Source organism: Ovis canadensis, chromosome 26 (genome assembly GCF_042477335.2).
Source record: "Ovis canadensis isolate MfBH-ARS-UI-01 breed Bighorn chromosome 26, ARS-UI_OviCan_v2, whole genome shotgun sequence".
NCBI lineage: Eukaryota > Metazoa > Chordata > Mammalia > Artiodactyla > Bovidae > Ovis > Ovis canadensis.
In genome coordinates, this window is record NC_091270.1 from 23,195,364 (window position 1) to 23,213,332 (window position 17,969).

At 43.0% G+C, this 17,969-nt stretch overlaps 1 protein-coding gene across 1 annotated transcript; it reads left to right on the plus strand.

The window, feature by feature from the left end:
* The first annotated feature begins 1,315 nt into the window (after window positions 1–1,315).
* Window positions 1,316–16,636, plus strand: SPCS3 (signal peptidase complex subunit 3). Its single transcript, XM_069573120.1, has 5 exons — window positions 1,316–7,952; window positions 9,300–9,373; window positions 11,447–11,523; window positions 12,102–12,217; window positions 13,167–16,636. Exons 1-5 carry the CDS (start codon window positions 7,810–7,812, stop codon window positions 13,297–13,299), a joined length of 543 nt encoding a protein of 180 aa, XP_069429221.1. The 5' UTR covers window positions 1,316–7,809; the 3' UTR covers window positions 13,300–16,636.
* Window positions 16,637–17,969: the final 1,333 nt, after the last annotated feature.

Consider the following 17,969-nt stretch of genomic DNA (forward strand, 5'->3'; position numbering starts at 1 on the left):
AATCGGCTGGCGCAGACAGCAGCTTGGTTTGGTCTCACCGGGATGAGCCCTTTCCCTGGGCATCCAACAAGGGACCCAGATGGTTCAGGTGGTACCGCGGTTTGCTATCATCGTGTGTGGCCTCCAAGAGGAGGGTCTTCAGTGTGTGAGCTTGCAGTTTTCCAAGTGGAGACCGAACAGGTAGGCCATTGGCGACAGCCCCAGAATCAATAAAAAGCTAACGAGGCTCACCGAGGGGCGTGCTGGCTGGAAGTGTGAGAATGGAAGGGGATTCCACCGACCAAGCGGGGAGACCGCGTCCACTCTCAGATCTGCATCGCGGGCACTGAGGCTGAACACCTGCCGCGGCGCAAGGACACCATCTGGTTTCAGCTTGGCCAAACAGGCAGTGAACCAGGCCCCGGCTTTCTGTTCGTGAGGAAAACAAACAGCAGCTGTGCACACCCCCGGCTCTCACAGACACGGTGCTGAGAAACGACTCCCTACCTCCCCCAAAGTACGGACGCTTTCCTTTATATGAAATTCACACAAAGGCTTCCCAGGTGGTGCTAGTGGTGAAGAACCCCCATCAATGCAGGAGACATAGGAGACGGGGGTCCATCCCCGGGTCAGGAAGAGCCCCTGGAGGAGGGCATGGCAACCCACTCCAGTATTGTTGCCTTGGACAGAGGGGCCTGGTGGGCTGCAGTCCGTGGAGTCAGACATGACTGAACGACTGAGCATGCACACACCAGAATAATCTCACAATATGCAAGATAATCCTAATAGTTTAATATATACTAAATAATTATATGTATGTGCTATTAAATCCCCTCAGAGGAAGGCATGGCAACCTATTCCAGTGTTCTTGCCCGGAGAATCCCATGGACAGAGGAGCCTGGCGGGCTACAGTCCATGAGGTCACAAGGAGTCAGACCTGACTGATGCCGCTTAACACAAACATCATACAAAGGCAGGTCTGAACCACTGTTTTTAGGGACACATACTTAGGTGGTACAGAGAAGGCAATGGCAACCCACTCCAGTACTCTTGCCTGGAAAATCCTATGGGCAGAGAAGCCTGATGGGCTGCAGTCCAGGGGGTCGGGAAGAGTCGGACACAACTGAGTGACTTCACTTTTACTTTTCACTTTCATGCACTGGAGAAGGAAATGGCAACCCACTCCAGTGTTCTTGCCTGGAGAACCCCTGGGACGGGGGAGCCTGGTGGGCTGCTGTCCTTGGGATCGCACAGAGTCGGACACGACTGAAGCGACTTAGCAGCAGCAGCAACTTAGGTGGTAAAATGAAATGAAGAACAGCAAGGCCGTGTTTATCAGGTTAGCGGTTATTTTTGAGCTGCAGGAGGTGTGACAAAGAATGTGTGTGTGGCAGGGGACAACATCCTGTGTCTTGAACTTGGGTTACCACTTTATGTATTTGTTTTATGTATTTTTCACTATTGTTGAATTTCACAAATTTTAAAAAGGGCCTAAGTCCCTTAGCATGTTAATGTGTAACGGAGTTGGAATCTACAGTTAAAATCACTTGCTCATGTGGGTTACCAGTTCAAAGTTAAAAACAAAAAACAAAAAACAAAAAAACTCAAGCTAAATTAAGATCCAGATCCAGACATGATTCTACAATTTCTTATTCAGCTCAGAGGAGTTCTCACTCAGGAACAGGGTAGAGGTGGTGTTCCTGCACCTTCTCCGGCCAGGATTCTCACCTGAATGACAGTCAGCGCAGCAGAAGCCCTACCAGCTCAAGGCCAGGCCTCCAGAGTTCCTCGCTTATCAAACAGTTCAAACAGATACTAGGTCGGAAAGGATTGTCCACAGCCCTAGCTCTCTACCCAACAAATGCAAAAAACAAAACCAGTCCTTGCTGCTGGCAGTTATCCCAGGAAAAACTAGATTCCTGAAACGCGGTATTAATATTGCCAAAACCATGGTAGAAACTCAATGGTATCTGAGTGTACTAGCTGAGGGAAAAAAAGAAAAATCTGGATTTATTGACCAGATTGCCTACAAAAGGACGAGAACTGTAGAACATCTATATACTGGGCGCTTAGAAGCGATTTCTCAGCAAGAGCTGAAGTCGGGTACTGTGTAAATTACTAGGTCTTGGGAGGAAACGCCCACCCAGACACACTCTCCTCTCTCACAGTGACATTTATGACACTGAAATCTTTTTGCAGAGATTTTGAGCCTGCAAAGGAGAAGGTTCCAGTCATCGGACCTTGTTTGGGGTACTATGCCGGCCACAGGTAGTACTTTGCATTTCCCCTGGAGCCTCGCATGTGGGCACTCGGGGCTCTGTGCAGGAGCTCCACTTGGCTGCTGGCCCCTGGGTTTCTTCTGAGCAGACCCTTCTTGTGCCCTAGAGGCTGCTGCCACTGTCTTTTCTGGTGGAACTGCTTGGTTTTAAGAAACTTGTGTCCCGGAGACAGTTTCCATCAAGTTCTCCACACCTGTTCCAACTGGAAAATCACCCTCAACAGACTGCTGAACTGAAAGCTACTTTTGGAGATTTTTTAATGCCTGTTCCTCGAGGGACCTTGGGAGGCAATTATGAATCCAGATGCTTTGTTTCCCTGGGAACTCTAGAATCCCAGTCTGGGTCACGTGCGTTTGATCAGCAGCTTGCTTCCAGTCTTCTGTCCCTTTGAAGCTTATCTGTTGAATCAATGAGTGTTTTTATATTCGATCCCATGGATAAGTCAGATGAATTCAAGGATATTGTTCCTCAGCCCAGCTTGCACCTACATGCAGATTGCCGAGCTGTACTCAGGTGTGTCTGACTCTTTGCAACCCCATGGACTGTAGCCTGCCAGGCTCCTCTGTCCATGGAATTCTCCGGGCAAGAATACTGGAGTGGGTAGCCATTCTCTTCTCTAGGGGATCTTCCCGACCCAGGGGTTGAACCCAGGTCTCCTGCATTGCAGGCAGATTGTTTATTGTCTGAGCCACCAGGGAAGCCCAAACCTATTTCTCTATAACCTGGCAAACACTTGTAGAGAGTGGAGCCTCAGTGATGCTAGTGTGATGCGCTGGAATGAGCCTTCCTTATAGCAAAATAGGTGGTAGTCGAGGATTTTGATTTCCCCAGACCTGATAGAGGGCCAGTGTGCCTGAAGCCAGGCATGAGATGGTGCTGAAGGAGGGAACATGACCCTACTCTTGAGCCACGGATACTGGACACTGTCAAGTACCCGCAGACTCTTGTCTAGAATGTCTTCTCCCAGCTGCTGACAGTGACGCCTGCCGACTGCCCTCACTGTTGGTCCCCTTGGGGGACCTGTGTGCATGCAAGGCTCTGCCTCGAAATACCTTCTCAAAGAGGCCAACTGCCACATCGCAAGTCCATGGGACTTTATTCTAAATTAAATGGAAGGTGATTGAAAAGCTTTCTTAAAACCAAGGGAGGAGGATTTTAACTGGTGTATACAGAATCACAGAGGACAGGGACAGAATCGGAGGACCGGTGACGGTGTTGCTACACGGGCCAGCTGAGGTGACGCCTGGAACTAGGGTAACGAAGTGAAAACTGAGAAAAGTGGATAAAATGCGACACATTTAGGGATGGAGTCAACAGAAACTTGGTGACTAATTGGGTAGTGAAACAAAGAAGGCATCAAAGAATAACATCTTTGAGATGGCACAGCACAATCCTGGATGTGCAGGGGCAGAAAATTCAGAGCACCAGAATTCCATGTTGATTTGTGAAGCTTTACACAACCGCAGAAAAGAAAGTGCTGAGAAAAGACTCCAGGGCTAAACATCTTGTGAGACAATACGTGGGCTTCATTTCAGAAAATTGTAGCCAGAGAAATATGTAATTGGTGTAAATTTTAAAACATGGCCACGGATGATCAGCATTTCCATATTCTAGCACTATATATTACATGGTGTTTTTCTTATTTCCTAATAAATTACTGGCAATGAGTTGCCATCTGGCACTTTGTAACTAAGCTAAGCATAAACACTGTAAACTGAATGACAAAAATGTAAGAAAACATGGTTCATTGTGATGTACCAGTTTTAGGCTCAGAGGTCAATCATGGCTTAATATTCCAGAAAATAGATTTTAATGATAAGTCTAACGCCACATAATGTCATTGTTGAATAGGGATTTGTTTTGTTTCGCGGCAAATTATGCTTGCTCAGAGACCAAGAGTGTCTTTGCCAAGAATTTATTTAACACAGGTTCCCTGTGGGGATTATAAAAATTTCATAAGCCAACAGCATACAGGATAATGTCTCTTAATAAACCAATAAAGAAATAACAGACTCAAGCCAATAGTAGATTAATTATACCATCACTCCAGACAAGGGGACCTGGACATTTCTATGAGCTGGTTTTCAGGGAAAAGGCTTGACCAACTAGAGCTAATGGCCAGCTGCCAGCACAAGAATGAAAAGTCCCCTGTTGGTAGAACCTGTGGCTTGGAATGATTGCAGTGGAGTCGATAGGCAAGAAGACAGTCCCTCTTGGGGTCGCTGCTGGTAACAGTTGCCTTCACAGCAGGAGCTAATGCCCAGAGATCTTTGGAGAGCTGTCTAGATCAGCAACGGCCAGCCTTTGCCTGGATGCAACGCTCTCCAGTGTTTGTAACCTAAGTGCCCCCTTGCCCCAGCTGCCTCCCACACATTCTTAGTGATCAGCCCCCAGGGACCCCTCAGCTGCTGGGCAACTTAGTGCTCAGCAGGGACGTGGCTGATGACATCCTGACACACAAGTTCACTTTTACATCAAAACACTAACTTCATTGGGAAAAGAATCTAAAAAATGAGTGGGTCTATAAAGCAGATTGCCATATGGCAGAAACTAACACAACACTGTAAAGCAACTATACTCCAATAAAAATTATTAAAGAAAAAAACTTTGTTCTTGAAAACCACTTCACTCTTAAAAACAGCTTCCTTTTATCATAAACAAGTAGATTTGAAATCATAACAAACCACTAGAAAACAGTATTAAACAAGGTAAGCATTTGGGTGATGACTGGAGTAAAAGAAAGCAGAAATTAAACAGCACAGATTTTAAAAAACAAAGAAAACCCAGCAGAGATAGAAGGGATCTTTCTTGGGATGTGTCATATGCATGGGACTGGCTGGCTTATCTGACCTTAGACCTGTCCTGCTTCTACCACCAATGACCACTCAGCTACACTGCCTCTGCTGTGACTCTCCAGGCTGGTTCACTCACCCTCAAACTTAAACACCCAGGCCTGAAAACTTGGATGTCAGTCTCCTGTTTCCTTATATTGTCAATCAAATGGTAAGTTCATTAGGGTTTATCCGATTGGTGAAATCTGAGTCAGATGTCTGTACCTGGCAGCCAAGTGCTGGGAAAAGCAGTTATTTTTCGGATTCTGCACTGGGAAGGAAGAATGCACACAGTGCGGAACTACTGATATTACCATGTGGAGAAAGCACTGAAAAAAATTTAGGTAAACATGAATGACAGATGTCCACCATAATTAACATTCCAAAATCTTTACTGGAGTTTAAACTCTATTGATTCTATCTTCAATGTTCTCAGTTTCTGAATTTATTTTTTACTAAATAATGGCCAATGCAAGAGATGTAAGAGACATGAGTTTGACCCCATGGTACGTGAAGACTGCCTGGAGAAGGGCATGGCAACCCACTCCAGTATTCTTGCCTGGAGAATCCAATGGACAGAGGAGCCTGGTGGATTACAGTTCATAGTGTTGCAAAGAGTTGGACATGACTGAAGTGACTTAGCAGCAGGACCACTGAAGTAATCAAAAAAAAAAATTAAGAACCAAAGAATTCTGGATGCCTGACTTAGAACGTTTCTTATGAATAAAGTGTTTGAAAACTGACACTAACGTCTTTAGGAATGGATCAGCTGTTAGCCTGCTTTTTGGCAAAGTCAGACATTAAAAAGCATCTCTCTCAGTGGAGCTATAATTGATTACTTGAGCTCACTGGAGAGGGCTGCTGCTTGAGAGATTTATTTATAGTGCCTCAGATCTACACACTGGATTGATAATCTAATGAAATGCTTCTTTTATAATTCCAATTATAAATGGGTCTTCAAATAATTTACTCCTAGATGAATCAGAGGCAGTGAGGACATGCATGGGCACCATTCTCAGGAGGCGAGCTCAGAATATTGGCCTTAGGGTTTTCTGTTTGCTTTACTTTGAGAGTTCATCTCTCTGCATAGGAATTTTCAGAATTAGGCTGACTGGCATTGGTTGTTGTAGTATCCTTCTTCTTCAAAGCAGATTTTTGGTTATCTAATACAGTTTCTGGTAGGAGTCTCTCTTTGTCTCCTTTCAATAGTATCAGCGAATTTCCCTGCTACTGTTCAACTTTAAAAAAACAAACAAACAAACAGATTCTCTTCTGTTACCAAACATTCTTGGCTTAGGCAGGAATAAAGCAGTTAACGAACACATCTTCTTTAAAGCACATCTTCTAAAGACACACACACTAAAAAACTTCTCAATAAAGAAGGAATTAATGGATACTTCTTTGATATCCATATTATACACACAGACATCTCTGTATCGTGCAACACAGTAGATGTTCAACAATTCATTGCTTCATTTAATTACTGTGCTGCCTGGAAGATAAACATTCAGCACTTAAACTTAGATAAAGATCTCTCTTTAGTTTATAGCTTGTTTGGTTTTCATTACTTGGCCCTACTTCAATTTAGCAGGGGCTTTGTCTTATTAGTCCTGTTCTCTTAGAGCCTGCTGTACCTGGCATACTAGGCATTTAGTAAGAATTTTAACTGTATGGCTGTATGAAAATTGAGTGATTACTGAGTAGTACAAAGAAACAAGGGCTCAACAACAGATCAGGTAAAACAGCAATAGGGTCAGAGTATCATTTTCTGGTCTGCAGGCATCTCAGGTGTTCGCACTGTTAGTTTATGGACTCAAAACTTTTTAAGAAGTTAACTTCAGCGGATTACTGCTCATTGAATCCTATTTTTTAAATTACACACGCACACACAACAAAAACCCAAAACAAAAACCCACCCTAGCTGCTAACACAACAAAGGTGTCGGCAGTTTAAGCTCAGGGATTGACAGTCTGAACCCTACGGTCTCTCAGGGCCATTATGTACTGATGGCTTGCTAAATTTACACTATAAATTTATATACTTTATAAAAATTTAAACTATCCTTTGTGTGGCATAGCAATTCCACAGCGATCACCTTCTTTGATCCTGAGAGCCCAGTGAAGTCATCCTTTCAGTTATCCGATACATTTTGTGCCCCACGCCCTCCCCAAAAGCTGATGTTCTAACTTTGATCAGGCTTGACAAAGGGGACAACTGAGCGCTGTAAAGTGCTGCTTTCAAACGCGACCCGTCAGGACACGCACCAAACGATCTTGCCCCGCCGCTGATTTTAAATGCAAAGTAACGGAACGTAAGCACCCAGGAAGCCACAGTTCCACACAAGCTGACGAAGAGGCGGAGAAAGGACGCTGGGCAAGCAGACCCGGGCCGGGCCAGGGGACGTAACACCAAGCGGGCGGACCTTCCTCGGCGAAACTCCGCCCCTCCTCGTCGCTGATTGGCGGAAGGGCAGGGGGAGGCCCCGCGCGCGGCTCAGGCTCTCGGGCTCTGCGCGCGCCCCGCCCGCTGGTGGGTGTGTCCGGGCAGCGGGGACGCGCGCGCTCGATCGCGTCCGGGACCGGAAAGGAGGCGGGGCCGCGGTGGCGCGCGTCCCCGGAACGCGCGGCACAGGCGGCGCGGATCGTCGGGAGCCGGTCCGCTGCCGGAACGGGGTCCCGGCTGTGCCTGTGCCGCGGTGCGTTCTCGGGGCGTCGGCCGAGATGAACACGGTGCTGTCGCGGGCGAACTCGCTGTTCGCCTTTTCGCTGAGCGTGATGGCGGCGCTCACGTTCGGCTGCTTCATCACCACCGCCTTCAAAGACAGGAGCGTCCCGGTGCGGCTGCACGTCTCGCGGATCATGCTGTGAGTGCGGCCGACGCCGGGGGGCGGGGATGGGCGGGCGGGGCGTCGCGGGGTCGGCCGGGCTGCGGGGCCCCCTCACGAGCAGCCGGCGCCCCCGGGCGGGCGGGTCGATCCCCGGCGCCCCCCTGCGCCGCGTCTTCGCCGCGCCTTCGCGGGCTCGCTCTTCAGTTTTTCTGTGGAGCGTTGCTCCGGTCGGCGTCCGCCCTTCCTTCCGGTTCCTCACTTCCGCGCCCGCGCGCGGCCAATGAGGGAGCCCCACGACAGCGCGGCGCGCCCTCCCCGCACCCCCAACCGGCGCGGGGTCCGCGCCGCTCGACCCCCGAACCCTCACTCCCCGGGGTCTGCTTGTTCCTACCGCCGCCGAAGGTGCCTGCCGACTGGGCCGGAGGGGTGAGGGTGCCTGAGGAGGACGCCACACCCCGGCGCTGAGCGACGGCGTGCTTTGAATTTAAACATTTTTGAAGGGCCAAGCCGCTTGAATACACTCTGCAAATATGCCCCCAAGTAGAGTTTAAAACGACATGGTCCTTCCGCGAATGTCCATTACCGGGACTACTACTTCGATTCGTAGCTTTTTTTTTTTTTTTCTTTTCTCCTCCCTGGTTCTCCTGTCCTTCTCTATGCCATCTTTCAACAAGTGCTTTCTCGTCTTCACCCTTCGTTTTATTTCTTAAGTCCGAAACCCGGACCAGCTGGTCATCTGATAGCTATCCCCCCACTATTTTTTTTTTTCCTGCCTATGTTGACGTTTTTTAGTAAATGGGTTTTTTTTACATGAAGATAGACCCTGGCTGAAACTCCCGAGTCTGTTCTGCTCTGGAAGAGTTTAGAAAAGCCTGGCTCATGGTAAATCCTGAACTGTTAGCTCCTGTGTATCTGGAGCTAGCTTCTTACCTTCCTTGGTGTTCATTTGCTTTTTTCTGAAGTGGAAGTAACACCCAACCCATAGGCATGTTGTGAGCATTGAGATGATTGTCAAAAATACATAGTGGACCTGACAGACACATAGTAATCGCTCAATAAATAGCAATTATTCATTTTGTCTTGGTTTCCTTATAGTCGTCTGTAATTTCTTCTTCCAGATCACTTGACATAAAATCTTTCACATTTTTTGAGCACTTTTTATCTCCCTCTGGGTTTTGTTAGGGATTCTTTTAAGTTAAATGGAAATAGCTGAAGACCTGCTTTAATAGTGAATTAGAATGTTTGTTGATACACAAGTTTCTCTGATTTTTACTTGTTTGTGGGGTACAGCTAGACCGTCTTTCACTTATGTAAGGAACTTTGTGAATTTTGTATGCTGTTAAGTTTGAAGGATGGTGAAACTTAACTATTTTTTGCTTCTAGAAAAAATGTAGAAGACTTCACTGGACCTAGAGAAAGAAGTGATTTGGGATTCATTACATTTGATATAACTGCTGATATCCTTTTGAAAAAATATACTTCCTTGCTTGTATAATGATATACATATTGTTCAGTGACTTGGGGGGCAGTAAATGTTTACCCACTGTTATCAGTCAAACCTTGGAAATTTCTGTGCTTGTGTTTTCATCAGTATGATCGTGCTAATGTCCCCTCATTCATACTTTGAGAAAACTTGTTTATAGATTCATGAGTTAAATCTAAAGCTACAAGAGTTTGAGTATGGATTTCAGAAAGAAAATAAAGTTAGATCATTTAGCTTAAAGGAGGAAGAATGTTAACAGTACTCAGCCTACCTAGATGCAGTGTTTCATGTACAGTGCCAAAGAATATGTCAGTATTTTGTGATAGCAGAGAGAAGCATATGTTAAAAAAAAGTGAATTGCATGTGCTGTGGTTCAGAAGGTCATTATCAGATGATTATTAGTAAAAATGCTAGCATTCTGCCTTATAGTTCTTTTATAAGTACTTACATAGTAAGAGAAATCTTAATGAAAACAATTACTTAAAGTGGAGGTGATTTCAGTATTTTCTTTTTATTTTGAATTTCCACCTTTTGACTCCTTTTTGGCCAGTTTAATCTTCTTTTAGGGGCTTAGATTACTATTTTGGCAATATTCTTCCCAGTCACTTCTAGGAAGTCACTTGCCTTTTTAGGACCCCAGGATTAAAACTGAATATGGAGATTGAACTGTCTGAATTCGTGTAAAGCAGCTCTCTTCCCGGATTGTGTACCTGGGAAGTTTACCTGACATGCCCCTTTACTACCCTGGAATTACTTTTAATTTCATTAAAAAAAAAAAAAATTGTGGGGTTTAGAAGTAGACTAGTAATTAATTCTTTAGGCACTTTTTTTTTTTTGAAGGAAATAGAATACACCATCAGAAAAGTCCTGTGGCAGACTTCTGCTATTAAGTCTTCATATCTTTTTTTTTTTTTTTTAATCTAAGCTAGTGAGGGAGTTTGGATCTAGTGTAAAAGTAGGAATTTTGTGTATTGGGCAATTACAGTGAAACTTCCTGATATTTCAACTATTATATTTATTTATTCCCAGCCTCATCATTTGTAGTTCAGATTCTCTTAACATGGCTGCTGAAAGTTGAAATTGTACCTGTCCATATAAAGAGATATCCAAGACATCAATTGTAAAATAGTGATTCTTAGTGGACACATATGCAAGAGAGAAATGTCATGAACCTGTTCCTCTTAGCATGTAAATGGATATAATGAAATGACTTACTTAATGTATGATGCTGAATAAAATCCAGACATTAACTCAGCTCGTTTCTTAGTGCCACTGCGCTTAGTCGCTCAGTTGTGTGCTACTCTTGTGACCCCACGGACTGTAGCCCAGCAGGCCTCTCTGTCCATGGGGTTCTCCAGGCAAGTGGGCTGCCATCCCTCCTCCAGGAGATCTTCCCAACCCAGGTCTCAGTGCCACTAGTGTTGTAATTAGTCCTGGTGAGTGTTTTCACTCTTGTAAATCAAATTGGTATTCATACTCTCCCTTTATAAAGCACATCATGGGTTGAGACATTTTGATCTCTACTGGCATGTGTCCATAAACAACATGTCCTGTTTACTGTACTTGGTTCCGTTCAGTTCAACTTGTACAGTTTACTTGGTTTAGTTACTTGAGCCTATTCTGTTTTGCATAACATGAAGTTGCCTTGTGATCATTGGTTATACTCAGAACTCCAGTGGTGTCATGTATGTTTAAGATACTAGGTCCTCTTTCTTTTAGACTGAGTGGGTTGATTTTACAGAAAACTGAATTTTTATTTCTTGGTTAATTTCTTTTATTAATTGAAGTATCTCAGGTAGTAATGCTTAGAGGAGCAGGGAAGGATGCTCTTAATCTCACTGATATTTTTTGACTTTGGAATGAGCTGGATTTTACACTGTATTATCTTTTATATGTTTGTATTAGTGCACCAGTATGATTCTGGGCCACCTCTTTTTTATTTTAATTTTAGTATCAATATTGCTATGAATTATCAATTTAAGAATAACTAAAATCTTTTTAGAGTTGTATGCTGCTTTGTGATTTATATACTCCTTAATTTATTTACATCTAGAAAATATATTTGATTGGAATGTTAAGCAGTTGTTTCTGTATTTATCAGCTGAATATTCAACAAAAAATAACGTAAGTACCTGTGTGGAAGTATGTTTGTAGCTATTTAAAGCCTCATTCTTTAGGAAAGAATATAAATTTTATATATTTGAAATATCTGACCTGAGTAATTTGGTAAGCCCATGGAGATGGTGACTCTACTAAGAAAACTTCTCTTTTGTAGCTTCGGTCTTTTTTACAGATGTGTTTTTTCTCCATTTCATGTTCTTAATTTCCCAAACTTGTTTGTGATCTGTCAAAGCAGTGACTTGAAAGGATTGTCTGACCCCTAGGATTTTACCATAGTGAAATTTCTGTTTCTCCTAGGGTCTCGCTCTGAAGAGCACAGAAGTCTGAAACCTTGCATTGAGCTTTAAGGGCTCTAAATAATAGGGTTGTCTTAGCAAAAGAGGTGATTTTCCTTAGGGAAATGTCTTTTGTCCAGGAGAAGTTGGCCTCTTGTGTCTATCTGCTTGTCTGCTTTAAGATTTTAACAGTTCCCTCAAAGTGAGATTCATTCATATAAATAAGACTTTATTTACCAATACATCTGCAGTGACTGAGATGCTAATTTCTATTGAATTACCTAATTAATTTTTATTTTAATGCAGGCTCTGAACCAGGTTGTCCTTTGGGACAAGATTGTTCTGAGAGGTGATAATCCGAAGCTGCTGTTAAAAGATATGAAAACAAAGTATTTTTTCTTTGACGACGGAAATGGTCTCAAGTGAGCAACTCTTTGTCATTTTTTACATGCAATGCTACGTGAAGGGGAGAGAAAGACGTGATGTGTTTTTAAAGAAAAATGTTACAGGCTAAAAAGAAAAGTTGAGAGAGAAGAAAAGTATTTACATAGCTCTGAACTGAAAGATTGAGCAGAAACAGTGCCATGCAAGCCGGAGTCTTAAGTGCTCGGCTCTCTTGCCTTCTGGGAACTGAATAGTCAGACTAGGAGGGCTTGGGGCTTCTGCCCTCAGGAGTGCAGCGTCCTGGGCTGCTGATCCCGGGGTGGGAACGTTATCCCCAGAGGGCTCCTCTAGGGGTGTCAGAGGAGCTGCCAGGGAACCTGAATGAGGAAGCAGCCTGTTGGTCCAGGGTTTGATACTGAGGTTCCTGGTTTTGGTTCACTTAACCTCTCTGAACCTCAGCTTCGTTTTGTGCAAAATGAAGGAATTAGAATGATTGATCTTTTGGGTCCGCTTTGACTCTAGTCTCTGTGGGTCAGCTTTGGAAAGGATTTTAGGGAAGAGCTATTTTAACCAAACCTGTTTTTGCGGATAAAAATTTTCCAGCATTGAGAGATTTTGATCAGTTCAGGTTTGCCCATGTGGATAATGATAGAATTAAGTTTCAAATCATTTCACCCTGATTTCTAGCTCAAATGTGTTTATGTTTCCTGTGTTTTACACATTTACATGTTTTGGTTGATGGCTTGCCTAACTGTGATGCTTAAGTAACTTCAGGTGGGTCATTACGGGAAGCCTACAGTGAGAATGGTGGGGTTTTCCAGCATTGTCTGAGATTTCAAAAGACTTGAGAAAATGTGTTTGTAGATTAGAATTCCACTTAGAGCTGGTTAAAACATAAAGTATCTGATACCACAGTGCTTGAATTAAAACATTTTTATTGAACTACAAATGTTTCTGCTGATGTCTGTTTATGATGTCTCGTTACAGGGGAAATAGGAATGTCACTTTAACCCTGTCCTGGAATGTTGTACCAAATGCTGGAATTCTACCTCTCGTGACAGGATCAGGACACGTATCTGTCCCATTTCCAGATACATATGAAATAACGAAGAGTTATTAAATTATTCTGAATTTGAAACAACATATTTTTATACCTAATGAATTGTATCTCGTTTCTCTCTTCCTTGCATCTTCATTTGTTTTGCGTTGTTAACTTTTTTTTTTTGGTATAAGAATGAACATCAGAAGGCATATTTGAAGGGAAAGACTAATGTACTACCTAATTTTCCAAATAAAAACAAACCAAGGCCACCAGAGTGGAGTATTATAAGAGTAAGACAGCTGCATCAGAAGAGTCTGTGAAGTACTTGTATTTGAAGTCTTGCTGTATGTCCATTATTCTGGATGGAATATGAGTGATCATGAAGGATAGTCAATACTTTCAGGTACCTGTGGAGTTGAGAGAACTCTATTTAAGCCTTGCATTCATGCAGGCTCACATTGGATGTGATTTAGAAGCAGATATTTTCTTTTATCTCTTTTAGGGTATATTTCAATACTGGAAAAATTAATACTAATGAGAAGCCTGGTTTACAAAACAGCCAAACATGATGGAATTTTATTCCATTTGTCTTAGGAATGCCCAAATGCTTGTTTTTCTGACAGGTGACTAGCAGCTTTCTCCACTTAAGACTAAATACCTCTTTGTATGCAGTAAATCATTCTCAAATCATTTTAAAGTCACTTAAGTCTGTGTCTTTCAGTGCTTTCTCTAAAAAAAGCTCCTTGGTATTATGTCTTTGTGTGATTTTTTTTTTTTTTTTTAACATTGCCATAGAAAGTTAAAAATGTTTGCATGGTTTACTCTCTTGAGTTTGTTCTCCTGAGCATGCCTAGTGCCACAGAATGGTAATTATTTAAATTTTTTTCTAGGTCCACATTTTAAGAATTATTGGGGTAATAATAATCAATATTGTTGGTGTGCTTTTCTATTTACAAGCACTCACATATATTTGACTGTATGTGATTCTCAATAATCTAATGAGGTAGGTAGTACAAATGTTAGCTCTTTGCAGATAAAGAAAATGACCCAGAAGTTTATTGAATTGCTTCCAGGTTATTACATAGCCAGCAAGGAAGGGCATTGACCCTTGAACTCAGATCTCTCTCTCTGAGCATGTCCTTTCGCCTATACCTCAGATGACAGACTAGTTAAAATTCACTTCTGTAATTTTTAATACAGCTTTTGTTACCCTGGATGCCCTTTCTATTAGTTAGAAGAGTTCCTTTTCTAAATGAAAGTGACTGGTTTTCAAGTTGCCAACAATTTATATAGAGGTAATATGTCACTCATTCTCTGCATAGATTAATTCTTCTCATGTTAAAAGAATCCAAACGTATGTAAAAATAATTTAGAGATTGATTATATGATCGTATTTAACCATGTTTTTTTCTATAGTGGACAAATAAACATCCTCAAAGGAAGCAACTGCAGATCAATCATCCCTAAAAGCTAGACCAAACACTGCAGGAACAGTGTCAGCAGTAACCAAAAAGGGCTAATGTTTTCTAAGCATCGTTTACACCAGTGGCTGACGTTTGTCATCAGAAACACATTTCCATTTACTTACATTGCCTGGAACAGCTTGGCTTGTAAGGGCATGTGTTCTGTGGAGGCCAGAGGTACAGTGTCATGAATACTAGACTGGGTTTGGCTCGCAGCTTTTTTGTTAAACTTTTCAGGGTCTCCGTTTCTTTATCTGTAAAATGACAGAGTTGGACTAGTTAACTTAAATAGTGATTCTTTTATACCATACACATCTGTAAAATTCATTGTATCTCTTTGGCCGATTGAACAGAAAAGCACCTTAGTAATGAGAGGGCAGATGTAATAAGATGACTGAAAGATAGTTAACATATAATTCATACTGATCTGACTTTATTTCTGTTAGATTTTACACCCAGAAGATTTAACTTTTTGTATCGTTTTTGTACAAATAACTAGACACGAACTTAACATCTGTCGGCATCAAAGCTTAAAAGGGTGTGTGCTCCTTGAGGAGGGTGCTCTCAATGGGCCTGCAGCCCAAGGCAGACCTAGGGCCAGCTGTGAGGTTCGGATGCCTCTGGACACCTGGATCTGTGTTTGCTGCACATGAATGTGGAAATTTACTCCAGCTACTGTTCAGTCCAGGCTCACCCCCTTTTTGGAGTTAGGTGAGGAAGGGGAGTAGAAAGGCCTACTAGTACAATAGAGTTTTTGCTTTCATTTGAAAGAGAAACTGCTCAGGACAAGGATGATCCAACACAGGAATACAAAACCTTCCTCAGGAACTCATTTTTGGGTTTGCACAGCTTTGTAAGTCCACTGTAACTGCATGAAAAAGTTGGACCTGTGTTCAGTTGATAACATTGTCTACCTGAGCATCAGTGTTTTCAAAAGTCTTGCATTTCCACAAGACTGGAGGCTTCACACTTTGAATTAGAAACATTTGAGTCCCGGGATCATCCTGGGAAAGATTATTGCAAGACTCTTCTCTAATGTGCTCCCATCCTCCTTTCCTCCTGCAGTTTAAGCTGGACCAGCACATATATCTTGTTTTTCATGCCCAACATTTGATTACATTTGGTTTCTTTGTGCCTAAAGGAAGATAACAAGAGACCAGAAATCCTTTATGGTGTAATAGGAAAAGGGGTTAGTTTGAATTTCTGTTTTTGTAATTATCTTAACAGCTCTGGTGAGTCTGGCCAGCCTAGTGATAGCACTAAGAGAGAGGCTTTAAGGCTATAAGAACTATCTAAACCTTAAAGCTTTGGATCTTTGGGGTACAGGTTAATGGGGCTGTATTTTATAATACTTTGAATTGACATGAGTTTATGGGGGGGAAACCATAAGCTGTGAATTTTGATAGTCAACATCTGTCCATTTCAGAAGCCTCCCTTGCTTTTAGCAGACAGCCTATGTACCTTTTATGTGACTGCCAGTGGTTAAAAAAAATCTGTTTCAAAAAGTTGTTGCATGTTTTGATGCAATTTGGGAAACTGTTTACTTTAAATTCATAGAAAAACATGTCGATACTGAAGAAACATTTGAGGCTTTTCTTAATTGCAATAAATATTCAACGTTTTTCTAATGAAAATGAATTTTGTTTATGAGTAAAAGGTATGCATTTAAAAGACTTTCAGATGCTTTTTTTAAATGTGAAGCTGCTGAACTAAAAATGGATGAAACCAAGTCTAGTAAACTTGAGTTTTTTTCTTTTTTCCTTTTCTCTGTCTTTTTCTGGGGCAGGTGTCGGGGAGGGTAGTCACACCTAGCAGATCTCCAGAGACTGCTCCTACCCTAGACTGTAAGCTCTTTGAGGGCAGTCTTGTGGATTTATCTTTGTATTTTCCCCAGCACCTAACACAGTGCTTTGCACAAAATAGGCGCCCAATAAATACTGATGATGAACCAAGTCACTGTCTCTCTAATGTGGCCAGACCATGGGGACTATTTTGCAGGTAAGTGCTCCTTTGTAAAGGCTGCTGTTGTCACTGTTGAGCTCCTGGTGACGTTAGATCTGACCCTTCCTTCCTTTCGTACCTTGGACATCGCCCAGGCCAGGCAAGCACTGCGTTCCTGTTGCCAAGACCGGGGTTCCCCCAGTGCCAGGCTTCTGATAAGAGCCACGGGACATTAACCGGGAAGACAGATAACAGTTGAAAGTCACCACACAGACCTGACTTTAAATACTCAAGATGCTGGTTGAGCTCATGAAGAAATGAACGGGTCAGATTAGACAGGTGACTGCATTCGATGGCATCCAGCCTCCCTCACACTCATGGCTTCTAGGCCCACCCTGTGAGCCCACCGAGCTGTGGGAATCCTATCATTTCCATTTCTCAGTGTTTCCCAGTGGACTCAAGACAACTGCAATGATAGAAATAGTCCCTCAAAAGAAGAGAAAATCGGATTCAGAGGGGAAGTTGGTTTTCTTTTTTTTTAAACCAAAGTATATTTTTCTGGGATGATACAAGAGGTCAGCTGGGAGTTCTCAGCCCTGCCTTTACGATTTATCCAGGTACAGAGTCAATAAGTAAAACACTAGTCATTATTAATGACAGAAGAAAAACGTCCCCTGGAGGAGGAAATGGCAACCCCTCCGGTATTCTTGCCTGAAGAATGCCATGGAGAGGAGTCTGGTGGGCCATAGTACGTGGGGTCACGGAGATGGACACAACTGAGTGACTAACACTCCAGGGTAAAAGGTGAGTTGCTTTATCTGGTTGGGGTGACTCCAGGAGGCCAGAGAGACCCATTCTAACAAGTCTTAAGTCCTGTTGACCAGTTCCCTTCCAGGAAGACACATTGGGTGAGAAAAAAATCTCCATAGCAACCTGTGACAGGCCATGGGTCTTGTTCAGTTCAGTTGCTGAGTTGTGTCTGATTCTGCAACCCTATGGATTGCAGCACGCCAATACTCCATGTCCATCACCAATTTCTGGAGTTTACTCAAACTCATGTCCATCGCATCAGTGATGCCATCCAGCCGTCTCGTCTCATCCTCTGTTGTCCCCTTCTCCTACCCTCAATTTTTCCCAGCATCAGGGTCTTTTCAAATGAGCCAGCTGTTCACATCAGGTGGCCAAAGTATTGGAGTTTCAGCTTCAACATCAGTCCTTCCAAAGAACACCCAAGACTGATCTCCTTTAGGATGGACTGGTTGGATCTCCTTGCTGTCCGAGGGACTCTCAGGAGTCTTCTCCAACACCACAGTTCAAAAGCATCAATTCTTCAGTGCTCAGCTT

Excerpts from the sequence above, each read along its gene's own strand:
- SPCS3 (XM_069573120.1), top strand. The coding sequence starts at position 7,810 with ATGAACACGGTGCTGTCGCGGGCGAACTCGCTGTTCGCCTTTTCGCTG. Across the intron at positions 9,374-11,446 it reads TACATTTGATATAACTGCTG|ATCTAGAAAATATATTTGAT; the intron begins ATATCCTTTTGA and ends TAATTTATTTAC. Across the intron at positions 11,524-12,101 it reads AATATTCAACAAAAAATAAC|GCTCTGAACCAGGTTGTCCT; the intron begins GTAAGTACCTGT and ends ATTTTAATGCAG.